General features: G+C 55.8%; 2 protein-coding genes and 3 long non-coding RNA genes across 13 annotated transcripts in view; 3 read left to right on the top strand and 2 right to left on the bottom strand.

The window, feature by feature from the left end:
• Positions 1-1,962, bottom strand: part of FAM120B (family with sequence similarity 120 member B) — a 71,180-nt gene extending 69,218 nt beyond the window's left edge. For 3 of the 7 annotated variants that reach the window (XM_069599383.1, XM_069599382.1, XM_069599384.1), the window contains exon 1: positions 1,862-1,962. The gene's annotated coding sequence lies outside the window, so the exon portion shown is untranslated. The remainder of the gene's footprint in view (positions 1-1,861) is intronic. The other 4 variants (XM_069599385.1, XM_069599386.1, XM_069599387.1 and 1 more) reach the window with 2 other exon arrangements.
• On the top strand, positions 1,702-7,997 carry LOC138445422 (uncharacterized). The gene is made up of 2 exons (XR_011258865.1): positions 1,702-3,037; positions 7,767-7,997. It is a non-coding gene; the product is annotated as an uncharacterized lncRNA (long non-coding RNA).
• On the bottom strand, positions 4,132-14,068 carry LOC138445423 (uncharacterized). Of its 3 annotated transcripts, none has more exons than XR_011258868.1 (3): positions 13,886-14,068; positions 7,282-7,439; positions 4,132-6,658 (listed from the first exon to the last, which is right to left on the bottom strand). It is a non-coding gene; the product is annotated as an uncharacterized lncRNA (long non-coding RNA). The 3 variants fall into 3 exon arrangements; XR_011258869.1 differs by lacking the exon at positions 13,886-14,068 and adding an exon at positions 13,241-13,365; XR_011258867.1 differs by lacking the exon at positions 13,886-14,068 and having other exon boundaries at positions 7,282-7,531.
• Positions 8,150-12,647, top strand: LOC138445421 (uncharacterized). The gene is made up of 2 exons (XR_011258864.1): positions 8,150-9,133; positions 12,132-12,647. It is a non-coding gene; the product is annotated as an uncharacterized lncRNA (long non-coding RNA).
• Positions 13,535-23,134, top strand: DLL1 (delta like canonical Notch ligand 1). Its single transcript, XM_069599389.1, has 12 exons — positions 13,535-13,747; positions 14,389-14,800; positions 14,986-15,282; positions 15,927-15,987; positions 16,217-16,474; positions 18,172-18,232; positions 19,015-19,145; positions 19,239-19,408; positions 19,523-19,739; positions 20,814-21,609; positions 22,291-22,408; positions 22,501-23,134. Exons 2-12 carry the CDS (start codon positions 14,747-14,749, stop codon positions 22,504-22,506), a joined length of 2,169 nt encoding a protein of 722 aa, XP_069455490.1. The 5' UTR covers positions 13,535-13,747; positions 14,389-14,746; the 3' UTR covers positions 22,507-23,134.
• The last annotated feature ends 2,674 nt before the right edge of the window (positions 23,135-25,808 follow it).

Below are 25,808 nucleotides of genomic sequence, written 5' to 3'. Positions count from 1 at the left end.
TGGGGGGCTGAAACTTAAGAATTTGAGGCCCTTCTTTAAAACACACACACAATTATAAACTAAAAACCACTGAGGCCCTTCCCAGTGCCTTGGAAGGGGCCCGTGAAAGTGAGGACTCTGAAGTCTGAACTTTATTAGCTTTACAGTAAAATCTGCCCCATGAATGCCACTGATTCAGGCTCGGGGAGTAGGCAGAACCTCAGAATAGTAACAACCGAAGGTGACCTCAGCCATCACCTACTTCGGTCTTCTCATTTCTCAGGTGAGAAATCCATCGGCCAGAAGTCATTAGATATTTCTGTGTCTGGAAAGCTGAGTGGTTAGGAGTTACACAAACAAACTGGGAGGGAAGGTAGTCAGAAAGCAGTACGGGTGGCAATGAGCAGTGTGACACAACCAAGGAGGTCTCACTGCTTCACATGAACACAACACACTAAGGAAGGCACTGCTAGATTTCTGACAGTGAGGAATGGCCAGGCTGGGAGAAAGCCACTCCAGTGACCTGAGAGGTGGCAGACACTGGGGAAATCAATACACAGGGAACGTGTGAAGCTGTGGTGGGGCAGGGGCAGCTCCCAACAGCAAGGTCCAGACATGCGCAGGTCAGAGAGCACATGATGCTGGGAGGCCATGGTTCAGAAACGACAGCGACAGAGCACAAAGCACAAGGGTCACGCCAGACACCGAGGACACAGAGCACAGCACATTTGGGAGGTGAGGGGTGAGGAGCCTGATGCTGCAGACCTGCCTCCCGTTCTCTGAACTGTATCAAGTGCTCAAGTCAAAAATGTGGAAGTCACTTGAAATACCACCTCACTTTTCCCCATATCAAACTCACTTCCAAGTTCTCCCCACTACCATTTCCAAATTTTCAGTCCTAAATCTTCTCTTCCCTAAATGACTGCAAATGCCATCTTATCACACATAGTCATCCCAGACCACCACCAGTACACCTGCCATATGACTCTTTTAATACTAAGATCTGATCACTTATTTGATCACATCTCTTGTTGATCCTAGTTCTCCCAGAGGGGCTTCCCTGGTGGCTTAGTGATAAAGAATCCTCTTGCAATGCAGGAGACTCAAGAGACATGGGTTGGATACCTGGGTTGGGAAGATCCCCTGGAGGAGAAAATAGCAACCCACTCCAGTCTTCTTGCGGGAAAAATCCCACGGATAGAGGAGCCTGGCTGCCGGGAATATCCCATGGACGGAGGAATCTGGCAGGCTATAGTCCATAAAGTCGCAGAGTCAGACAGGACTGAGTGAGCACAATTCTCTCAAGCTTCCTGCCAACCCCATTCTAAGCAACCTATATTTTCCAGAATATGTCCGACAGTCTCAAACCTGCATGTGGTAAGCACCGTTTCTGCTGCAGTAATTAATGGCCTCTTGCCCGCAGCACCTCTCAACTTCTACTTATTCGAAGCTCAGCTAGAATCCCCCCTCCAGTACAGAGACTTCTGTCCCCTCCTTGGCCGTCTAGGACAAACCATGTATGTTCTCAGCCACCAACGCATCATCCCGCAGGCCTTTCTTTCCCCGAGGGCATGGTGCTTGCTGGGTGCTGGAGCCCCAGCTCAGGACTGATGGGTGACTGGGGAGAGGCGGTCAAGTTCGGAGACACTCGTGCAGAGGTCAGAGGACGCCTCCCCGAGCGACGGCGGACAGGGTCACCGGGGACCCGGAACCACACGCCTCTTTCCTGAGGGGTCAGGCCAGGGTGGCGCCGGGGGGAGCAGGCAGGGCGCACAGCTGTGGGGTCGAGCGGTCAGGGAGACGCGGTTCAGGGACCGCGACGGCGCCGAATCGCGAGTGCACCCTCAGCGCCGAGGCGACAGCCCCGCAGCCCCAGCCCTACCTAGAGACGCGCCAGGACACCGGAGACGCGCCCACGCCGCCCTCGGCCCTCAGCAGCTGTGCGCACTTCCGCTTCCCGTCGCGAGACCGCCCCGCCCGCGCGGGGGCGGGGCCTGCGCGGCCGGCCGGGAGGCGCCGGGAGCGCCACGCGCAGGCGCCTGAGAGCGCGTGGCGGTGCCGGCTCCGGCTCTGCGCCCGTTGCCGCGGAAACCGCGCTGTGCTTCCGAGGTCGGGGTCACGACTCGCTCGGCTTCCGCAGGCGTACCCGTTGGTGCTGTGGGCGGCGCCGCGGCGGTACGCTAGGGTTTGGCATGGGAGCGCTGAGGTGATGGGGTGAGCTGCAGGCAGACGGGAGGCTGGACCTGAGCCCTGGGCCTGGAGGAGCAGGCGGCGGGGGGTCCTGAACGGGTGGAATTTCAGGCTTGGCGCTCTGTCCACCTTGCCATCTGTCCGACTGGGAGGAGGCCGGCGCTTCCCAGCTGGGGCTGAGCAACGACACAGTGGAGCACGGCAAGCCCTAGGTAGAGAGGAGCCACGCTAACATGGCTGTGATGGCGACGGCCCCCCGAACTATTCTGGAGCCTACGGTTCTCCTCTCCGTAGGCAGACCTGCGGTTTGGAATGGGGCGCGAGCCCAGGGCAGCCGCCAGGGCAGGGGAGGAAGCGAGGATGCGTCTCACGTTAAGGAATTTGGACTCTCGAAGCCATGTTGTTGTTTAGTCCTACTCTGACCCCATGAACTGCAGCAGGCCCGGCTTCCGTGTCCTTCACCGTGTCCTGGGAGTTTGCTCAAACTCATGGCCATTGAGTCAGTGATCCCATCCAACCATCTCACCCTCTGTCTCCCCCTTCTCCTCTTGCCCGCAGTCTTTTCCAACATCGGGGTCGTTTCCAAAGAGATGGCTCTTCCAGAGCCAGTGGCCAGAGTATTAGAACTTCAGCTTCAGTATCAGTCCATAAAGAAGGCTGAGTGCTGAAGAACTGATGCTTTTGCATTGCGGTGCTGGAAAAAGACTCTTGAGAGCCCTTTGGACTGCATGAAAGTCAAACCAGTCAATCCTAAAGGAAATCAACCCTGAATATTCATTGGAAAGAAGCCGCCATCTCGCCCTTGTTTGGGCAGCTGCTTTGAGGCCAGTAAAGTTCATGTTAAGGACATGCTCCCCTGGGCTGGGAGGTAGGCAGCCTTCAGATTACACACGATTCCCATTCCTCTAGTCACAACACCAGTCTTTTATTTAAAACCAAGGGAATATTTTGGCAGCCAAGTGTGATGACAGAATAACTTTGAAACCAATCTAATTTATTTTTAAATACTTGGCAAACTTCAATTAATAATATCGAGTTACTTAAGATGCATCTCAAACCCTATCTTTGCACATGACATATCTCAGGAGGGCTGCTGCAAGCCCCAGGAAGCTTACTTTCCATCTGGGAAGTAAGATAGTCAGATATTGTTCCTGCTGAGTCTCTTGCAGATCAAGCAGTCAAAATTGATGGGACTTCCCTCATGACCCAGTGGTTCGCCCTCTGCTTCTACTGCAGGGGCACAGGCTGGATCCGTGGTCAGGAAACTAAGATCTCAAATGCTGTGGCATGGCCACAAAAAAAATTACCAAATTGAAGTAACACCATAGGGATGTATTACTTTAGGAAGGGCTCTCTCCATTCCGTCTATAAGACTTTTATTTCTTGTTGATATTTTTTCCTAAAATCAAACAGTACTTGCTCAGCACCTAATACTGGTTGGGTGCCATAGGGTCAGACAAACAGTGTGTGAAATGGTCTCTGGTCATGAGTGCTTGTGTAGCTGGGGAGACGAACACTTCAAATATCAGGGAACAAACAGAAGAGTGGGTTTTATAACGTGGATGAAAAAGGCAGCAAGGAGACAACCTGAGAGTTGAACCTGGAAGGGAGGGTAGGATCTGAGGCTGGATGAGAAGAGGAAGGACTTAGAGGCAGAAAGAGCAAACCTGGGAAAGAGATGGAGATAGGGAGTCAGGTGCTGTGAGGGAGCAGCCAGGCACCCCAGACTTTAGGAGCAGGAAACACACAGTGCAGACACGGGGCCAGATTATGGAGGCAGAGGCGGCAAGCTGACCAAAGCTCCCTCTCATTGCCCTGTGTCAGTCCTTACCACTTAGCAGCACTTGGTTCTACCCCACAGAACTTCAAATAAACACCTCTGCCTCCCTCCTAATACAGATGATCAAGGGTCAACAGACATTTGAGAAAAATGGGAAGGATAAAGAGGAAACAACAAACTTCTAAGAGGAAAAATATTAAAAAGTTTATTATCTGCAGCTTTTGGAGATAATAGTGAAAGAAAAAGTATATCAAAGAGCATTCAGAAAATAGCTCGAGAATTTTTTTAAAGCAATAATTTCATGTTAAAAATTGATTCAAGAGAAGATAAATTTGATGATGACTCTTGGATAATAGAACAAAAAAAAAAAAAAAAGAGAGAGAGAGAGGAAAACATAAGAAAGACCCAGCAATGCCCAGCACAACAAACCTATGAAGATTCCAAGGATGGCACAGTATCACAAAATGTCAGGACACCAGGGATAAAGGGCCTTAAAGAGTTTCCATAAGGAAAAACAGGATACATTTAGGGATTGGAAACCAGGATGGCATGGAAAGTCTCAACAGAATTCCAGGAAACTGAAATTCAGTAGAGCACTAAGTTTCAAAATTCTGAAAAAAAAAAAAAACCACAAACAAACATGGAATTCTACTCAAAATCAAAATATTAGTTATAAGTGTGGGGGTAAAGATTTTTTCAGATATACAGTTCAAAAAAATTATCTACCAAATACTTTATCTCAGATACCTGCTGGAGGATACTCTCCAAAATTTAAGAGGCCAAGAAAAAGGAATATTTAGGATCCAGACAGGGAATCCAAGTGAAGAGAGATGGGAAACCTCAGGACAAAATCTAGACACACATCTCCGGGAAAAGTCAGTCCATAGAATGCCTGGGGAGTTTGAGTAGTTTAAGAGGAGATCTACAGAGTTTGGTGACAATATGTAATCGATACGTTAAAAAATCAATAAGCAAATTAGGCAATTGTTGAATCCAGTAAAGACAAATTGTACAAAGAAGAAAATGTAATCATAGCATATGCCTCAACTGTGAATAATGATTCCATAATTGTAATGAGGTAAATAATGGTAACCTAATGAAAAGGGTGCTGTAACTTTTTGAAAAAATTAGAGGTGACCCTCTATGGATTCATAACTGTGTGTGTCTAGGAAATCCTGTGGAAGTGTTAAACTCTCAGTTTCTAGAGTTGGAAGTTTATAGACAATGTGCACAACTGAAAAAGATACAGCATTAGAAAGTTCCTCTTAAAGAAATGTGAGTAAATTTCAAACAAAATAGCTATGAGGTAAACAGGGAAAAATTGGGAATGCATGGTGTGGGAAATACCTATGTTCTTGTAAACCTAGAAGTACTATTTGAATTTTAAAATCTGTAGGCATATTACATTGATAAAAGGAAAATATATTAAGTTTTAAAAAGTAAGTTGCATGTACAGTGATAGTAAGTTGCACAATTATTACTCAAACTCAAATCTGTCTAAATTCTAACAGTTTCTTAAAAATTTTTATGACTATAATACATTACAATGAAGGGGAGGAGAAGCCAAAGATTATCCCCAGGTCTCTTTCCTGGGACATTAACAGAAAAGTGTGCACGGACATGAGTGTGAGAGGAGCACACATGTTACATGTGACTGTTTGCACCCTTCTCCCCGCCTTCTGTGTCACGTCATCTATAAACACTTTGCTGTGCCCTATAGTGCACATCAGATCCATCAGTTTGGGGAGAATCTAAAAACAGAGGACGAAGGATTTACATAAAACAGGAAAACGGGAAAAAGGAAGAAAATTGCAAGTAGAAAGCAGGGAGAAGTTAAGGGAGAGTAAAATGTTTCCAAAAATTTTGGCAAGAAAAAAGGCCACAACCATAAAAAAAAAATCCTACGTGGGTGATCGACATGAAATAGAGAATTGCTTTAGCCCTGAAAGAGTGCCCCTTCCTCTACCCGCTACCCGCATGTCTGTTTATGACTGCTTGGACCCCTAACGGCTTCATGCAGCCACTAGAGAGAGCTCATCCATGCTGGATGCCAACAAGACAGGGAAGGTGGGGCAGACAGATGGGGGTACTCTGTGCCTTGAGATGTGGTTGAGCCAAACTAACTCAGACCACTCTACCTCCTTATCCTGTGAGATGAGGTCTTTTCCTTACAGTTAAGAACATTAGAGTTTTCTGTTACCTGTAGCCCGAAGTACTGTCACTGTTCCAGCTTCTGTCCACGAAGGAATAATTACTACAGAACTGTCTCTTCCACTCTAAGCAACAAGAAAACTAGATGGAAAGATATGGAATTACTATTTTCAGACATTAGGCGATAGGAAGTGAAGGGTGAAGATTCCTGAAGACTGATCTTTGATAAGATCAGCTAAACTGATAAACCTTTAGCTAAACTGATCATGATAGAAAGGAGGCATGGGTTACCCATATTCAGGATGGAAGAAATGGTATCGTAGATTTACTAACATTGAAGAGATTAAAAGGAGGCTATTTGAACACCTTTAGATGAGATGATGGAAAAGGCAATGGCACCCCACTCCAGTGTTCATGCCTGGAGAATCCCAGGGACGGAGGAGCCTGGTGGGCTGCCGTCTATGGGGTCGCACAGAGTTGGACATGACTGAAGTGACTTCGCAGCAGCAGCAGCAGCAGCAGATGGAGAAATTCCTTGAACCAAATGAATTACCAAACCTGAAGAACAAATAGAAAATCTGGGTAACTTTATATCTCTTAAACCCTATATTAAGTTGAATATGTAAGTAAAAATATTCCAACAAAGAAAATTCCAGACCCTGGTGGTCTCAACTGGTGAATTCTATTCAAACACTGAAGACATTAATCCTACGCAAACTTTCTGAAAATTAAAGACCAGGGAACATTTCTCTCCTTGGACCATTCATCTAGTGGCAGAAAGCAGGTCTGATCTCACTCTGGACCTCCAGCCCCTTGAGCGGTGAGGGGGTGAATGAATAAATGACTGAATTGGCCTTCTCATTGCCATGTGCTTTGGGTCTGGGAGTAGCCCCAGCTGTGAACTCTGATTGAGATAAGCCAGTCGTGGTTTCCCATGTGCCTTGACAGTCTTTGGTTCAGTGGTGACCTATGACTTTGTTTAAGCCCATGAGAAATGCAGGTGGTGGTGGTGGGTCATTCCCTCACGTACTCAAGCTGTTATTTGACCTGAAAACAGCTACATTTCTTGCTTCAACTAACCTACCTATGTTAATAGGAACAGTTCCAACTACCACAAGAACAATTTATGGTTTATGATTGTTCCTTAAGTATTGAGACTCACCAACCATGCCCCTACGTACCTGGCAACACCTCCATGCATCCCTTTTGAGAGCAGTTTTACAATCATTAGTGATGATTATTGAGAAACAGCCCTGGGCCCCATTCTATTTTCCTTTGACAAAATAGAATTTTGAAAACGTCTCGATGGTGAGCCAGTGCTGTCCGCACTCCGGGTTTCCTGTGAGGTGGGGGAGGGGAGGGAGCAAGAATTAAAATGACAAGAAGGAAGGAAACTGTTGAAAAGCTCGAAAGTGTGTCTTACATTTGGAGATTAGGAAATGTGTTGATGTGAAGGTGAAAGAACATTTGCCTAAATTTGTCCCCCATTTTTCTCCAATACTTAGGCTGTTTATTGGGGTCCCTTTCTCTCCAGACCATTTACTGGAGTAGGGCTTTGCAAAGCCGTTTCCTAGCAGCAGAGCGCAGAAGGCCCATTCACAGCACAATGGACGGGAAAGGAAAGAAAGAGCTCCGTTTGTTTAACTGCCTCTGTCTTCATTCACAGCCTGATGTCCCTCCGCGTTGTGACACCCACAATGGCACTAAGGGAATCATTGTGACCGAAAACAAACCAAAACAGAATACGAGATGCTGAAATAAAAGAGTCACACAGCAGTATTGCTAAAAGGAGTCTAAGTCACACATCCGAGGTTTATGTTCGCTTTTGGCTATGCTGCCTATTGGCCGGTGTCTGTAATGGCCATTAGAGTTTAATAAACAAAAAGGTAAACGGGAACTTGTGCATTTTTAAGTTGCTTCCACAAAGAGGATGAATATGCTGAAGGCTGTTTAATAGTCATTGGTCTTTGTTTGCACAACATTCGTGAGCCACCCTCGCACGTCGTGTTTATTTCCCCTGTAATACTCGTGCCCTGGCGGTGCCCATGTGGCCCAGCAGCGTCTCCCGCACAGTCGCCCCCGCCGGCTCCCACCCCCTCACCGCCACCCCCAGCCCAGACCGACATCAGACGTTGCAGGGACCCACGCCCAGTTCAGCAGGCAACAGGTGGAAGGTTGAATAGCTTCACACGTTTTTCGGGAGGGGGTGGGGAGAAAGAGGAGAAAAAGGAGGGCGGGAGAGCAGGCTTTTGGGAGCCGATTTAAGGATTAGATCAGATGTTATTGCTAGTGAAAAATTAAACAGCCCGGTGCTCTGGGGACTGCAGATTAATATATTTAGTGGCTGTGCGCACAAAGGCCGCTCATTGTGGCCGCGTCTGAACGCCTGTGAATAGGACGGAACATATGCGGCCTGTCTCCGCAGGTGCCCACATCTGTTCCTGGGCGGGCAGATGCTCGCAGAAAGGAGGTGGGAGGCCGGGCAGGACGGCGCAGCCGCGCGGAGCCGCTCGGGTCCGGCGGGGACAAGCGGGCGGGGCGGAGTCCGGGCGGTTCCGGCCCAGCCTGCGCCCCGCCCCGCGGGCCGGTGATTGACGGGCGCCGGGACCGGCGACAGGTGCCCGCGACCTCCGGGCGGGGCGTGTCCCGGAGCGAGACCTCGGGCGGGCCCGGGTCGCTCTCGCCGCCCTTCCTTTCCCACCCACATTGTCTGACGCGGCCTCGGGCCGGAGACTCCCAGGTGGGGCCCCGCCTCGGTGCAGGTGACCGCGTGCGCCCTGTGCCGCGCGCCCGGCGACCAGGGCTGGCCCGTCGACCTCGCCATCCCAGCCCGCGCGCATGTCCCTGCGACGGGTGCCCGCCGCCGCCACCCACTCCAAGCCACCCTCTGGAGCGCCCACCGGCGCCGCATCCCCTCCAGGCAGCCCTCCGGAGCGCCTGGCCCGGCGCGTTCAGTCGGGGGCCGCTTGGGCGGGAGCGCGGAGCAGCTGCGCGGTCATCTGATCCGGACAAAGGCGCCCGGAGCCGCGCCAGGTAAACAGCGCTTTGTCATGGAGATGAGCGCGGACCGCCGGGCAGATGATCCCGGGGTCGGAGGAGCGGCCTGCGCGCCGCCAGCTGAGCCACGCGACCGCCTTTCTCATGCAAACCAGCGCATGCCTCCGCAACCCTGGCCCGAGCTGCGCCCCTGGGCATGGGGGGGTCCCCGCTCCGGACCACGTGGCCGGGCCGTCCTTCCCCACTCGCCGCGGGTGGAAGGGAGGGCGGAGGGGAGGCCTCAAGTCCACTGGGTTTTCCCAGGGCTCTCTGTCCTCCGGTCCTCGTGGCCTCTGACCCGTGCCAACCTGCTGACCGCAAGTCGTGGTCCTGGGTGTCTGCGGGCCGCCCCTCCTCCGGGGAAATGCTCCTGCGAGGGCAGGGGAGGCCGAGCTGCGGGGCCTCCCTGGGCGTGCCGCGTACATTTTTATCCTCAGCGAGAGGGAAGCCTGGGAGCCTAAGTATAAACTAGATCGGCCCCTCTTTCCCATCGTGGACCAATGGACCGCTCGGGTTACCGTGTATCTTCTGTAGAGTGATCCAGACGCAATGGAGTGATCAGGTGCGAACTCCGTGCTACATTGGAGTCAGTGTGTCTTGTAAATGTCCATGCGCCTCCGGGGTTCAGTCCTTAAGAAGTAAGGAAATATCCCTAACGGCTACCCGGCACGGGTGAGGTTTTACACACAGATATCTCTAAGAGCTCCCTGGACGCCCAGCAAGCAGGCCAGTCCTCTGTTCCCCAAGGGCTGGACGATTCCAAACCTGTGACTGATGGAGACTGGGCACAGGGCATGTTGGTGGAGATGTGATACTAATACCAATTAATAAACTTGCTTTAGGTGCCCTTCATCATCTTCTTCTTTTTCAAGTAAGCTGGCATGTTTGGTCAACACCAGATTTGCTGCCTGGAAGTTTTTCATTTTCTTGTTCTGAACAAGGACCCTAATTCTTCTTAGGAATAAGAGAACTTGTCTGTTGGGTATACAGCATTCAGTTGGCCTAAGAAAACACAAACCCCTTCAAGTCCCAGACTTGTTTACACAGAAAACTGAACCTGGGGCTGGCTTAGAGTCTGGAGCCTATTCCGGGCATTGTTCACTGCAATCTGCCCAGACCCTCCTCCCCCAGCCACAACCTCCACCACACATGTTCCGCAGGAACAGAACCTTTCTTTGGGCAAAGGGGATGGAAACAGGATTGGTTGACCACAGTGTCAGCTCACACTCTGCTGACAGCGGCATATTTAATTTGATAAAATGATGGTCATAAGCTTTCATTCCCATGAGGCCTAGTAAAAGGGTGGGTAAAATAATCAGGGTCTCCAACAAATAGAGATCTCAGTTGCAGTTGTTGTAGCTGTGGTTCTGATTATACAACTGAGCCTACCCTGGTCACTGGGGTCATTCAGGCTACAAGCTATGCATGCCTGGCAAAAATAAAACACCAACACCAGGCGGCAAATCCCTCTCTCCACTCCTGTGTCTGATATATTGGGTGCCTTCTAAGCCCTAATGAGCCTCACTTTGTACAGTAAATTTGCTGAGACATCAAAAAGTATTTAAAAGAAAGTTTTCTGCTTTTTCCTAATGAGCTAGGTGAGGATTTATGGAGTGTGGGGGAGGAGGGAATCTGGCTGCCACAGCCAACACGGGGCAAGTCTATTTAACATAGTCAAGCTTAAGCTCCCTCCTGCATTTAGGGGGTTCAGAGCGCTTAGTTGCGGGAGTATACAGACATGCAGTTAGGGAGTGAAAAAACGCCATTTGGTTCGGAGCAGATGGCTGGCTAGGGGGCTGATGGCGTCTAAAGGCGTGTCATCCCCCTTCAGCCTGAATCCCTAGGGGCTCCCCTTGTCTTCCCAATCAATGAAAATTAAAGAGCAAAGAAAGGGTGAATGGTTGGACCTCGAGTCTCTCTTTTGTTCATCGCAGCTACTGGTGTGCAGGAGTTAAACTACAGCAGACTCCTATAGAAACACTGAAGTTAAACAGTCTCCCGTCAGCTCCACTTTGAAAGGAAGAGGGGGAGAGAGGCCAGCGTGGAGGGGGCAGAGAAGGAGAAGAAGATGGAGAGAGAGCGGGAGGAAGAAAGTGGAGGAAAGAAGAGCGAGAGGAAGAGAAAGGACAAGAAAAGGGCTTTCTGCTTGATTTCCCCAATACAGAATCGCGTGGCATAAATTAAGCTGGAAAAGAATGAACGCTTTGGGCAGGATTCTGATGGATTTTACGATGCCTTTCAGTTCCGCTTTGCCGCTGTAATCGAGAAATCTGTGCCATGTCAATTTAACAAATACTTGATACTGAGGGGGGTTTGTTAAAGATTCGGGGCAAGTCTTCCCCCCACCCCAAGGTTTAAGCCCTTGCGCGTGGAACTTTTTATTTCCAGTTTTCTAAACAGTCATTCAAGTGGGCCTGTTTCTCACTTCCATTTTCTAATTAAAAGGTTCCTGATATTTCATTTCTTACTGAAATCTACTCTCAGTCTGGAAGCACAGAGGACTTAGATCTCATGTTCTTTTCTTTGGCCCCCTCCTGCTCCCAGAACCCTCTCAGCTCTCCCCACCCACCTCTCTCCCTCTCCTTTCTCTCTCCGTGCCCACTCCTCTCCCCCCTACCCAACGTGTACACACCAGCTTCCATGCATTAGGGAGCAGAGTTCTGAGAAAGTAGCTTTCAGAGGAAACATGGATATCGTGAAAAAAGGATGCTGACACTAGGTGGCAAGATTAAATCAGGGTTCGCGCTGGCCCAGCCCAGTGGCGATGCAGTGAGTCCTCACAAAGTCCCCAGCAGGCAGCCACCCTGGGGCCGCCACCGTCGTGGGGCCACAAGAAGGTGTGAAGTCTCCATTTGTTCTGAGCCAAAGTGTGGGGGGTTCTGGCGGGGTCCAAACCTGCCTTTCTCACCTCAGCCTTGGATTACATTGCTTTTGATTAATTATTTGCGTCTCTGGCAGCAGTGGAAAACCTAAAATCTGTCCTGAAACTTGACAGGTATTTGGGAGCCTGTTGCCTACCAGCTGGAGGGATGACCTTGGAGGACTTCAGCTGACTACTCGGTCTTTGAGGATTTTCCCTCTCCCTGGGCGTTACGTGGTCACTGTGATCTCAACATCTGCCTCAGTGAAAGTCACGTTTTGCCAGGACAGTGCAGTCCTGACGGAGAGGCCGGCTGCAGCACACCTACAGCGAGGCCTCAGTGACCGGGCGCCCTGTGCGGTACTGCTCATCAACGTGACCTTTACTTCACGCCCACACCTTTCACCCCGGATGACGGTGCCCCGGGTGTTGGGGGTGGGGGAGATGGAAGGAGGAGCAGATAGGGGTGAGATAGAGACCTCAACGTGAGCCCTGCGCGAGGCTGGATGCCAGAGTGGGAGTCCCTGCTCCACCTTAATTCTGCACTGTGCCCGCAAGCTTGAAAACAACTTAGATAGCGCATTGTGAGATAACGTGCGTTCTCGGCCCTCCCAATAAACTCATTTCCCTTAAAAAAAAATGAAAACAAAAGTTCTAGTGTCTGATGGACGTGTAAAAACCTAATAAGGTGATGGTTGTGCGAAGGTGGCGGGCTGGGGGGGCCAGGCTGGAGAGGCTTTAGAACATGTGCCGGACATTGTTGCAGAGGCCGCGGCGCGCGCGGAGGGGAGCTCTTTCTGTCTGCATTGTGCGGGGAGCAGGTGCGGTCTGCATTACCATACAGCTGAGCGCACAAAGAGCCACTGATTCAGCCGCGCACAATAACAGACCGCCTTAATGACAGCCACGCGAACGACTCACACCAAACTCACTTTTCACCAGACCGAGGGGGACCGAGGGGGGATGCCCAGGAGAGAGGGGCCGGAGGCCCCGGCGAGGTGGCGGAGGCCGCGAGCCGCGCCCAGAGGGGGGCGTGTGCGTGTGTGTGCGCGCGTGTGTGTGCGTGTGTGTGTGCGCGCGTGTGCGTGTGTGCGTGTGAGTGTGCGTGTTGGGGGTGGAGGGGGGCGGCGGTTGGAGACGTCAGGATCCCCGGCGCTACCCGGACCCCGCCCCCAGCGGCGGCCGACCCGTGCGAGGACACCCCGAGCTCGAGGAAACGGGGTCCCCGAGGGCGCCGCGCTCACCTCTGCGTTTCCAGACGCAGAGTCGCTGTCCGGGAGGCGTCTGGGTGTCAGAGCTTTCCAAACTTCCCGAAACTGCCGTTGCCCTTTGGCCACCCTCTGCCCACCGCTCACACCCTCCCCTCCCTGCGCCCCGGTCCCCCGCCCCGGAGACTCCTCCTTAGGAAGAGACTGCCCGGGCGGAGGGGCGGCCCGCCGGGGACTGGGCTTCCGACTTCCACTCCCCTCCCTGCACCGCCCCCCCCCCCCCCCCCCCCCCCCCGCCCCGCAGGACCCGGCCGCGGCCGGAGAGGGGACGGAGGCGGGCGCCGCGGCGACCGGAGGGTTCCCAAGGCCAGACGCGGCCTCACCCGCCGGCCGGCTCTCGGCCGGGCTAGGGCGCAGCGCCGCCCCCGCGCGTCCCGGGCCTCTGCGGGCCTGCGGCCGGAGGGCAGCGCCGAGGAGCCCGGGCGGCGGCACCCGCCTCGGGCGCAGAGGGGATTCTCGCGGTGGACGTTTTGCAGTAAATGAGTGCGTTTCGGGCGGCGGGGGCTGGGGGCGGGGGCAGGGGAGGACCAGGGGCGGGGGCTGGGGGCGGGGGCAGGGGAGGACCAGGGGCGGGGAGGGTGGGGGCGGGGAGGAGGGTTGCACATTTTACAGCTCACTGACCATTTGGCGATCCATTGAGAGGAGGGTTTGGAAAAGTGGCTCCTTTGTGACAGCTCTCGCCAGATTGGGGGGCTGCTCATTTGCATCTCATTAGCTATGCGGGCGGCCAGCGGGATATAAGGCGGCGGCGCCGGGAGAGCCCGAGCCCCTTCGCGCCCGCGGAACCCCGGCCGGCAGCGCACTGGACTCACAGCCCGGCGCGCAGCTTCCGCCTCGACCCGGTCCGGGACCCCGGGCGTTGACCTGGATGGCATTGGCTGGGTCCCCGGGAAAGACTCAGGTCCAGGGCGCTGCCGGGACCGCCGCCCCCGAGTGAGCCGGCCGGGCCGATCCTGCTCCACCGCCCCGGATTACCGCCTCGCGCGTGGGATTTCCAGACCGCAGCTCGATAAACGGACTCGCGAGGAGCCCTGCAGCTCGTTGGGAATCGGGCTGAATATCTGGACGCTTTCTCTCCCCTCTTTCTTTCTTTCTTTTTTTTTTTTTTTTCCCCTGCCAACAAGCTTGAGACAAAACCAGGAAGCAGACGACCCCTACCTACTTGCGCTTTGGAAGAAAGAGGGGAAAACCGAAAGTTGCCGCGCCAGGAGCTGCTTTCCGGAGAGACCCTCCCCCCTTTTCTCTCGCGCATCCCCGGGGTCGCTGTCGCCTCCGCAAGGCGGACCTAAGGAACCTGGGCCTCCGGAAGAGCCGGAGCCGGACCCTTCAGGAGAGAAGTCCGCATTATCTCGGCCCGAGGCAGAGCGGCGGCGCTTTCCTGCCCGAGCTCCCGGGGACACCTTCCTCCTCCAGCGTCCCCTGACGACTTCGGAAGACAAGGCGGGGGGACGCGAGGAGAGCCAGCGCCGCGGGCGGTGCACCATGGGCGGGCGGTGCGCCCTGGCCCTCGCCGTACTCTCGGCCCTGCTGTGCCAGGTAAGATGCCGCGCGGGACCCCCGGGCCGCGCCGTCGAGTAGGCTGTCAGCCGGGCGCCCCGGCGGCCTGTCGCGTCGGGGGGCGGACCCCGGGGAGCAGGCCACGCGGGGGGCAGTGCCCGGGGCAGGACGCGGCCGGGCGGGCTCCCCGCGCCAGGCGCCCCACGCCCTCGGCTCGCCCGCAGGTCTGGAGCTCCGGGGTGTTCGAGCTGAAGCTGCAGGAGTTCGTCAACAAGAAGGGGCTGCTGGGGAACCGCAACTGCTGCCGCGGGGGCGCGGGCCCGCCGCCGTGCGCCTGCAGGACCTTCTTCCGCGTGTGCCTCAAGCACTACCAGGCCAGCGTGTCCCCCGAGCCGCCCTGCACCTACGGCAGCGCCGTCACTCCGGTGCTGGGCATCGACTCCTTCAGCCTCCCGGACGGCGCGGGCGCGGACCCCGCCTTCAGCAACCCCATCCGCTTCCCCTTTGGCTTCACCTGGCCGGTGAGCGCCGCACCTGCGCGCGCGGGGCTGGCGGGGAGGGCCGGGAGGCCCCGGCGCGGCGGGGGCGCAGGGCTGGGGGCGCAGGGGGGCCCGGGCCGGCGGGCGCCACGCTCTGCGGGGCCCTGGGGCGCAGCCTCCAAGCCCGGGTGGCTCACAGCCGGCGGCAGCGGCGAGGGGGTGTTGCGCGGGGTGACAGCCCCGGTTGAGAGCGGCGGAGAGGCCAAGCACCCGGGACGCTTCCGTGTCCGGTCTGCGCGCCGAGCCGCGGAGCTGAAAGGACCCCTTCAAGTGGGAGAGTCCCAGTTCCGCAGCTCCTGGACCGGTCGGTTGTCAGTCGCCCTTGCAGCCTGGCAGCCCCCCGCGCCTCTCCCTGGCTCCTTCCCCAGAAGACTGCACACAAGCCCCTCCAGCCTGCTCCGCGGCCTTCTTTCTTTCCTTCAAACGCGATACCCTGTATTAACAGACTGAAGAAACATCAGGAAGCCACTCTTGAAAGTTGTTCCATATGCTTAAGAAAGTGGAATCAGGCTCGCGAGGCTCACAGACCCTCCGCACGACACGCCGCGAGCAGACCTGCAGCCAGTGGGTTGCCCGGAACCCTTAGATTCTTCTGTAAACAGTTTTGCCTTCTGTTCTTCCTCCAGGGAACCTTCTCTCTGATCATTGAAGCGCTCCACACAGATTCTCCGGATGACCTTGCAACAGGTAAAGACAATCCCCCCAAGCCCCTAACCTGTGTGAACTGCTTCCCTGGTTAGCACGGACTTGACTTCAAATCCTCCCGGAAGCAAGGTCTGCACCTTCCATTCTCCCGGTTCCTCTGGGAGGTCCAGGAGAAGGGTTAGGCGTCCCTGCCTGGCGTCCTTTCCTTCTCACCAGTTCCCCAAGCCTCGCGCTTCTCGGCCAGAACCAACGGGGCGTCCTCTTTCTGCAGAGAACCCAGAAAGACTTATCAGCCGCCTGGCCACACAGAGGCACCTGGCCGTTGGGGAGGAGTGGTCCCAGGATCTGCACAGCAGCGGCCGCACGGACCTCAAGTACTCCTACCGCTTTGTGTGTGATGAGCACTACTTTGGCGAAGGCTGCTCCGTCTTCTGCCGCCCCCGAGATGACGCCTTTGGCCACTTCACCTGCGGGGAGAGAGGGGAGAAAGTCTGCAACCCTGGCTGGAAGGGCCAGTACTGCACAGAGCGTGAGTCCCGGGCAGGGAGGCCACCGCCCTCAGCTTGCTCCCCCAGGCCTGCACTCCTGAGCAGGGGGGCATATTCTCGGGGCTGCTGGGATCCTGCAATTTTAGCCCCAAGGAGATGTTCTGGGGGTAGTGGAAACTGGGCCAGGGAGCCAGAGAGATTAGCTGAGACCTCACAGTCAGCCAGAGGCGGGTTGGGGTCGACTCAGACGTTGTAACTTCCGCAATGGGAAGCTGCCTTTCTTAATCAGGGAGGATTTTGGACACAGGGCCAGGGGTCAGGAAGTAAGCCAAAGGGAAGGGAGGGAGGAAGGAAGGGAGGAACAGAGAGGAGGCTGTGTGCAGGGCATGCTTTTACCAAAGGAGTTCTCTTTGCGAGACAGCGTCTCATTGAAGAGTGCTTCATTCTCTCCAGAGTTGGTGTGCTCGGCCTCTCTGCAGAGCCAGTGTATTTAAAAACATCCCACTGTTTGTGACGGTTCCCCTTGTCCCCTTGTCGGGGACGTGAGCCTGCTAGCTCTGCTGGGGAGGGGCCCCCTTGCCCTGTGGTGGGTGCTAGCAGAGCACGCTGCCTGGGAAGGGACTCCGGCCCGGCCTGCCCACAGCTCTGTGTTTTCACAGGCGCAGGCCACGGGACTCCTGGGCCTAGTTCAGCTGGACCCCAGGTGCCTCACTGCCCCCCAACTCCAGGTCTCCCCAGAGCCGGGTGGGGAGCCCCCCAGAAACCCCAGGGCGTCTTCCTCCTGCCCAGAGCCCAGGAACCTTCTCCTGTAGGGTAGAACCTCTCGCTGGGAGGTGCACTTTCTCAGTTCTGATTTGATCCTGTCTCCAGCGTCACGGTTGCTCAGCCCGCTCAGCTTTCGGCTCCTTTGAGCTCGCCTTGGCCCTAGCTGGCTCTGTTGTCCTGAAAACTTGTGGGGCAGCTCGTTAATGAGTCTCCACTCCAGGAGAAGGAAGCCAGCCCGGAGCCTCAGCCACCAGGCTCCCCCCTCTCTGGGACCTCAGGCTTGCCTGCTGCCTCCCTCCTGGCTACCCGCCCTCTCCTTCCCCGTGGGGTAGCCATAAACTTAAACTTTTTTCTTCTTATTCAAACACTGGAGTCTCTCCCTGCCCCCAGCTCGCGCGTGCCATCGATTAGATCTCCCCGGGGATAGGCGGCTGGGACGCACGCCTGTTCCCATTGGCGGAAGGGTGCACGTGCGTGCGTGCGCGCGCGTGTGTGTGTGTGTGTGTGTGTGTGTGCGTGTGTGTGTGTGTGTGTGCATGCTAGGGGTGTGTGTGAGGGGTGGGGCATGGGGTGTGAGGGGAGGCTGGTATTGTTGCACTGGGGCAGCTGCTGGGAGAGGACAGACAATAGAGCAGCTGTCTTGCCCTGGTACTCTGCATACCAGCTGTCCACCCTTATCTACACACACACTTTCTGGGTATTAAGAGGTGGAGCTTTGTGCATAGAATTGGGAAGTGGGGGAGGAGGAGGGGGAAGGACTTCTGACCCTCTCTTAGAAGAAAAGGGGCCTGTGGGGGTGGGGGCTTCCGAGCTCTTTTGTCCTTGAGCTGCTGTGTTAAGAAGAATGCTCCTCTCGCTGAGTAAAGTCCGATGCCAGGGCCGGCGGGCTCCCTGGCTCGCTGGGCACAGCTCGTAGCCCCCTCATGCTGGAAGCTCTCTGGTGGGCTTGACCCTGTGCCTTTTCCTCCTGCAGCCATCTGTTTGCCAGGGTGCGATGAGCAGCACGGATTTTGTGACAAGCCAGGGGAATGCAAGTAAGTTTGCAAAAGTTGCATTTTTCTCTCTTTTTCTTGTTGTCCTTTTACAGCTAGTGTATTAGCAACGTGTCTCTAGATGATCCTTTGAAAAACTTAGGTGAGATTAGCTGTTTGCGGGGTTGGGGAGCTGTTTTTCTGGTGTTTCTACTTAATACATACCTGGACAGTTTTTGGATCAAGGTAGTCATTCACCTACGGAGAAGGCAATGGCCCCCCACTCCAGTGCTCTTGCCTGGAAAATCCCATGGACGGAGGAGCCTGGTGGGCTGCAGTCCATGGGGTCGCTAAGAGTCGGACACGACTGAGCGACTTCACTTTCACTTTTCATTTTCATGCATTGGAGAAGGAAATGGCAGCCCACTCCAGTGTTCTTGCCTGGAGAATCCCAGGGACGGGGGAGCCGGGTGGGCTGCCGTCTCTGGGGTCACACAGAGTCGGACACGACTGACGCGACTCAGCAGCAGCAGCAGCAGCGGCAGTCATTCACCTAAGCTACTCAGTGGCTGTGGAGCTTGCAGATGATATTTAAAAGAATCAGCAGAGAAAAGGAGAGTATTTAGTAGGTTGGAATCACCTAGAGATGCTGCCCTGGTTGACCCCCCTGCCCAGAGTCAGACCCTCTGAGGCAGGACGGAGCTGTCCTTGGGGTTTAGAGATCCCAAGGGCTGCCCAAGCCTTGCAAGGACCAGCAGCGCTGATGCTGTTGGCGGTGACGTCTTGTGCGCGGGGAAGGAGCCGTGTGAGCCCAGCAGCGCGCACTGACCCTCCTCTCTCCTCAGGTGCAGAGTGGGCTGGCAGGGCCGGTACTGCGACCAGTGCATCCGGTACCCAGGCTGTCTCCACGGCACCTGCCAGCAGCCCTGGCAATGCAACTGCCAGGAGGGCTGGGGGGGCCTCTTCTGCAACCAGGGTAAGCATCCGCCCCCGCAGCCTGCCCGCCTGGGCTCGGCCGCAGGTGAGGCCGCCTCCCGCATCTCTCCTCTCCCCGCCTCCACCCTCGCAGACCTCAACTACTGCACGCACCACAAGCCCTGCAGGAACGGCGCCACCTGCACCAACACGGGCCAAGGGAGCTACACGTGCTCCTGCCGGCCTGGGTACACGGGGGCCGGCTGCGAGACGGAGGTGGACGAGTGCCGCGGCGGGCCTTGCAGGAACGGCGGGAGCTGCACGGTGAGTCCAGCCGCCGCGGGCCGTCCCGCCGGGCCGGGAGCCCTGGTCTGAGGCAGACTGGGAGGGTCCTTGGGAGCGACTAGGAAAGCTTTCCTCGTCTTCTCCGTCACTCAGGACCTTGAGAACAGCTACTCCTGCACCTGCCCGCCTGGCTTCTATGGCAGGGTCTGCGAGCTGAGTGCCATGGTGTGTGCCGACGGCCCCTGCTTCAATGGGGGCCGGTGCTCCGACAACCCCGAGGGCGGGTACACCTGCCGCTGTCCTGGGGGCTTTTCTGGCTTTAACTGTGAGAAGAAGATGGATTCCTGCAGTTCCTCGCCTTGTTCCAATGGTAAGGGGGCTGCCTGACCCACCTGAGACTTTGTCCAGGGGTCCACATTGATGAGAAGCGTGTGGGTTTAGTTTCAAGCTGAGTTCATCACTGTGAGCTGCCTTGAGTCTCAGAAGCCCTTTTGTCTGAACGATGAGAAACTTCACAGAAGTCTTACCCTTGAGTCTGGAAACACCCAGGGGGCTGGAAAGGCAGGCAGGAGTGTTCCTTCCCTGCAGGACCTGCTCGGGCGGAGATGCAGTGACTCGATGGCAGTCCTGCGGCTCCTCAGGTGCTCGAGACCCCAGTGTCCATGGGCCCGCCCTCACGACAGCCCAGCCGCTGCATGTTTGGGGGCCAGGCCAACTCCGCTTGGTCTCCAGGCAGAGCCGGCTAGTGAGGCTGCGTGATCTCCACGAGTGGGAGGCATGCCCCACGGAAACTCATGGGTGGGGAAGCTGGGCCCAGACAGCCTGGACCATCTCAGGCGCTTCTGCACTGGACGTGACCGTGGGCAAGAGAGGGACCGTCTCGCTCTGCTCTCCGTGTGCCCCACAGGCAGTGCTGGGGCCGAGCTCTCTCTCCGGCTTGTTTCCAGCCATTGAACAACACGCAGTGGACGCTTCATCTTTAGAGGGGACTAGGCAGGGTCGTCAGACTTGGCTCTGGAAAGACAAAGACCCATCCCTAGCCCCTCCCCGCCTTTCTTCTTTTCTCTTTCTTTCTGTCTCAATTCTTGCTCTTCACTAACTGAAACCACGGCAAGTGCACCATCCTTTTAAGCCTTGGTTTCCTCATCTGTGAACTGGGTCCTCCGCTGGCTTGCTGTGAGGAGGAATTCAGCAGCGCAGGCGAAGCGCTTTGCTCGGCGCATGTCAGGAGGTGTCAGCCTGTATTTTCTACATAATTTGTGGGTTTGGACCAGAACCCCGCCCCTTGCCCACCCCTGCCGTGGGCTGGCATGTGCCGCGGGCTGCCTCAGTGCTGGCCTCTGTCTGGTCCCCCGCCTCTGCTCTGGTGTGCAGCCTGGTGGCAGGGGCAGCAGATGCTCCAGGATGCCCCCGGTGATGAGCTGCCGCCCTGTCTGTGCCCCAGGTGCGCAGTGCGTGGACCTCGGCGACGCTTACATCTGCCGCTGCCAGGCTGGCTTCTCTGGGAGGCACTGTGACGACAACGTGGACGACTGTGCCTCCTCCCCGTGTGCCCACGGGGGCACCTGCCGGGACGGCGTGAACGAGTACTCCTGCACCTGCCCCCCCGGGTACACGGGCAGGAACTGCAGTGCCCCCATCAGCAGGTGCGAGCACGCGCCCTGCCACAACGGGGCCACCTGCCACGAACGGGCCTTCCGCTACCTGTGCGAGTGTGCCCGGGGCTACGGGGGCCCCAACTGCCAGTTCCTGCTCCCCGAGCCGCCCCCGGGCCCCGTGGTGGTGGACCTCACGGAGCAGTACGTGGAGGGCCAGGCCGGCCCGTTCCCCTGGGTGGCCGTTGGGGCGGGCGTGGTGCTGGTCCTCACACTGCTGCTGGGCTGTGCCGCCACGGTGGTCTGCGTGCGGCTGAGGCTGCAGAAGCGCCGGCCCCCTGTAGACCCCTGCCGGGGGGAGACGGAGACCATGAACAACCTGGCCAGCCGCCGGCGCGAGAAGGACGTCTCCGTCAGCGTCATCGGGGCCACGCAGATCAAGAACACCAACAAGAAGGCAGACTTCCACGTGGAGCCCAGTGCGGAGAAAAATGGCCTCACAGCTCGAGACCCCACCGTGGGCTACAACCTGCTGCAGGGCCTCAAGGGCACCTCAGCCACTGTGGAGCCCCATGGCAAGCACGATGCCAAGTGCCAGCCCCAGGGCTCTGCGGGGGAGGAGAAGGGCACCCCGACACTCAGAGGGTGAGTGCTTCGGCCTGGAGGGGGCACATGGGGAGGCCAGCTGGTCAGGGGGCCAGCTGGAGAAGGTGCCCCGACACTCAAGGAATGGGCAGAACAAGCTGGGCAGGGGGGCCAGCTGGAGAGGGCACCCCGACACCCGAGGGATGGGCAGGACAGGCTGGGAAGGGGGGCCTTCCCGGGGAGGGCGCCCCGACACCCGGGGGATGGGCAGGACAGGCTGGGCAGGCAGGGCCAGCTAGAGAGGGCACCCACCCCGACACCTGGGGGATGGGCAGGACAGGCTGGGCAGGGGGACCAGCTGGAGAGGGCGCCCCGACACCTGAGGGATGAGCAGGACAGGCTGGGAAGGGGGGCCTTCCCGGGGAGGGCGCCCCAACACCCGGGGGATGGGCAGGACAGGCTGGGCAGGGTTGCCATCCCGGGGAGGACACCCCAACACCCGGGGGATGGGCTGGACAGGCTGGGCAGGGGGGCCTTCCCGGGGAGGACACCCCGACACCTGGGGGATGGGCAGGACAGGCTGGGTAGGGGGACCAGCTGGAGAGGGCGCCCCGACACCCGAGGGATGGGCAGGACAGGCTGGGCCGGGGGCCCAGCTGGGTGTGCTCCTCCAAGCTCTGGTTGTTTTCCTGTTCACAAAGGTGCCCACGTGTTGACTGTGGCTCTTTAATTTTCCTCTAGTGGAGAAGCGTCTGAAAGAAAAAGGCCGGACTCTGTGTACTCTGCTTCAAAAGACACAAAGTACCAGTCGGTGTACGTCATATCCGAGGAGCAGGACGAGTGTGTCATCGCAACTGAGGTCAGAGCGGGCTTGCGGGGCCCGCCTGCAGCTGGGGAGCCAGAACTGGGCCTCCGGCCGAGCTAACCTCCCCCGTCTCCTGGGTCCTCTAGGTGTGACGTGGAGGTGACGGGGCAAGTTCCGTTCCTGCAGAACAAGGAACTTCCGAGGTGTCGGCCCCGACGATGCTGCTGGGAGGAGCGGACGTGCTCCTGACTGCTGCTGGAAGCCAGGTCCTCTTCCTGCCGGGGGCGGCGGGCGCTCCCGCAGCCGCTGCTCTGCCTCTAGGACGTTCCCATTGCACTATGGACGGTTGCTTTTAAAAAATATATATTTAAATGAATGGACTTGATCACTACGTAAGAAGCACGCACTGCCTGAAGTGTATATTCTGGATTCTTATGAGCCAGTCTTCTCTTGAATTAGAATCACAAACACTGCCTTTATTGTCCTTTTTGATACTAAAATGTGTTTTTCTAGGTGGAAAAAATGTGCGTTATTTTTTGGACTTGTAAAAATATTTTTCATGATATCTGTAAAGCTTGAGTATTTTGTGATGTTCATTTTTTATAATTTAAATTTTTGGTAAATATGTACAAAGGCACTTCGGGTCAATGTGACTATATTTTTTTGTATATAAATGTATTTATGGAATATTGTGCAAATGTTATTTGAGTTTTTTACTGTTTTGTTAATGAAGAAATTCCTTTTTAAAATATTTTTCCAAAATAAATATTATGAACAACATCCAGAGGTGTGCTTACTCACCCCTCCTCCAAGCAGACTTGTGATCACCCACACTCGTCTGAGACCCTGAGGACAGAGGCGGCCTCTGCCCTTTGGGCAGTTTCGTTGGACTGATGATGGGCAACTTCCCTCGCTCCTTTGCCCCTCCAAGAGCCCTCCAGGAGTTGCCATCAGGATGAAGAAGGGGCAGGTGCCTTGCTGCGGACAGTCTTGCTGTCGGCAGCCCCTGGACTCCAGGGCAAAGCGGGGCCCGAGCCCCCGAGCCTCCTGTCTGGGCAGAGCCGAGAACCTTGAAGCTGGTCACCTTCCTCTGAGCCTTATTTCCATCAGGACTGGAACAAGCCTCATTTTGGATTAAATGCCTGAGAAGCACTTCAGTGTTGCCGTGGCAAAAGCTTTTGGTCCTAGAATGCCACTTTCCCATCCGTTTGTTTGTGGGTTTATTTGTAGTGAATTCAGCCTCAGCACAGACAACAGCACGGACAGGTGTCCTGTCTTCCTGAGGGGTCGGCCGCTACCTGCCAGGTGCCTGCTCCTCCTGAACTATCTCACGGATCCCCCAAGAGCTCCGCCGTGGCTTCCTTTGATAGCCAAGCAGACAGAGGCTTGGGGTGTGGACTTACTCGGGGCTGGTCGGGGCAAAGTCGGTTCAGATCTGGGCATCTGTCTCCAGACCTGAGTGCCATCATTGTTTGTCACAAACGCAGCTTCTTGTTGAGAATGAGATGGGAGTTAACAGACTCCCAGGGCTGGGGCAGTTCGGTGGTTCTGAAGGATCTGTGTAGGTTGTCAGCTCTCTAAGACAAGTTACTGTTGGGGAAGAGTGGTTCATTTCTGGGGTTGGAGGGAACAGTCAGAGGGAAGAGGCTGCCTTTGCCCAGTGACCATGATGAATTTGTTTCTGGACTCTTTCTGCAGAGGAGGGTCAGTCTCCAAGCCCACCCTCGTGTGCATAGAGGGTGGAGACCAGGAAGCTGCATCAGGCCAGACAGTGCCCAGAAGCCACCTGGCTGGGGCTCCTGCATCTAAGACACAACCCCATCCATCCCATCGCTCTGGCTGGTCGTTGTGGAATAACTGCTCAAGGACAGACTCCAGCAGAGTGACCTCATCCATGGAGAGATGTCAGCATCAGGCCCGAGTGTGGCCAGGGAAGACTTAGGCTTCTAAACCTCCTCTGCCTTCAGACTGCCCCCTGCTTCCATATTCTGGAATACGTGAGGCCGCCGAGGTTTCTTTCAACAGTCTACAGGACCTGGTGAAAAAGTGGGGTACACTCAGTCCCGTTGACTTCCTCTCCCCTTCATAAGTGACATGACTTGGATAATAAATGCATATCTATTTTCAAGAATATGGAATTTTCTGGGATTCTTGTGAAGTCCATTCCATGAAAGAACCTCCATGTACTTAAAAATAATCTCACTTTCATCTTCCCCACCTTCTAGTAAAGCCAGGGAATAAATTCATCTCTTATCTGGGCAAACAAGCAACCTGATTGAGAGCAAACTGGAGACTCAGCAACGCAGCTTTCGAACTGCCAGCTGTCTGGGCACGTGCTTCCTGGGGTCCCTTCTGAGTCTGACGTTTTAATTTGACATTTAACCAGATGGTCCCTCAGCTTTCAGGGTTTATGTCATTTGCAAGGGGAAATTTAGGTACATTGATGAAAAACATCCATATAAACACATGGGTGTTTATAGACCAGCTGTGATCCGCCACACAAGCGACGCCCAGCAGGATCAGCCTTGGGGCACGTCCTCCAAGGAGACCGCTGGGAACCAGGCAGGGAGGAGCAGTGACAAGTGAGACAAGGAGGTGAGAAGGCGGGTCCCTGCGGCAGGGGTGAAGCTGGCGCTGGACCTGGGTCTCGAGTTCGGAGGAGCACCCGAGCATGGGTGACCCCTGCCCAGGGGCCCGCCTGTAGACCTCAACCCCACGTTCCACGCGCCACCTTCTGGGGCTGTGGTGAGACCAGTAAGGTGAGGCTCACGTGCTTTGGCCTTTTCCTTCAGCTTTTCACATGGACTTACAGAAACGTTGCAAGCGTAGCGCAGAGTTCTCATGACGGGGGTTGGCACATCCACCCTCCTTCTACTTGGTCATCCTCTGCAGTGACGGGCGGTGCCTTCCCACCCGCAGTGTAGACGCTGCTGTTATTCTTATTCAGAGGCTCACAGGCCATTGCTGCCCAGGGTGGGGTGGTTCCCATTCCTGCTGGCTCCTCGGTCACCCCACGTCTCTGGGTGTGTCTCACCTTCAGGCTCATAAGCCCTCCTGGCTCGGCCCTGGAACCAGCTGCTCTTAGTAACCCCGGTTCCTCACGTGTGTGTGTGTGAACCTGAAAGCAGTCAGTGGCTGAGATGCAAATAGTACGACCTGCGATCAAACCCCAAACAGGCCCAGAAGAGAGTGAAACCCACACGCCTGCTCTGTGTCGTTGAGCAGTCAGCCAACAACACCCTTGCTCAGCCGCTCAGCTGTGTCCGATTCTCTGTGGCCCCAGGAACAGCGGCATGCCGGGCCTCCCTGTCTTTCACTGTCTCCCAGAGTTTGCTCAAGTTTACGTCCCCTGAGTCGGTGATGCCATCCAACCGTTTCATCCTCTGCCACCCCCTTCTTCTCCCCTTGCCCTCAGTCTTGCCCAGCATCAGGATCCTCTCCAATGAGTTGGTTC

The sequence above is a fragment of the Ovis canadensis genome, chromosome 8 (genome assembly GCF_042477335.2).
Source record: "Ovis canadensis isolate MfBH-ARS-UI-01 breed Bighorn chromosome 8, ARS-UI_OviCan_v2, whole genome shotgun sequence".
In the NCBI taxonomy this organism is placed as follows: domain Eukaryota; kingdom Metazoa; phylum Chordata; class Mammalia; order Artiodactyla; family Bovidae; genus Ovis; species Ovis canadensis.
The sequence above is the reverse complement of the archived record's forward strand: the minus strand, read 5'-3'. Positions and strand labels throughout refer to the sequence as shown.

What these genes read in the sequence shown, in the direction of transcription:
- DLL1 (XM_069599389.1), top strand. Translation starts at nt 14,747, where the DNA reads ATGGGCGGGCGGTGCGCCCTGGCCCTCGCCGTACTCTCGGCCCTGCTG. An exon ending in CCTTTGGCTTCACCTGGCCG is followed by an intron (nt 15,283 to 15,926) that starts GTGAGCGCCGCA and finishes TTCTTCCTCCAG; the next exon opens with GGAACCTTCTCTCTGATCAT. An exon ending in GGAACGGCGGGAGCTGCACG is followed by an intron (nt 19,409 to 19,522) that starts GTGAGTCCAGCC and finishes TCCGTCACTCAG; the next exon opens with GACCTTGAGAACAGCTACTC.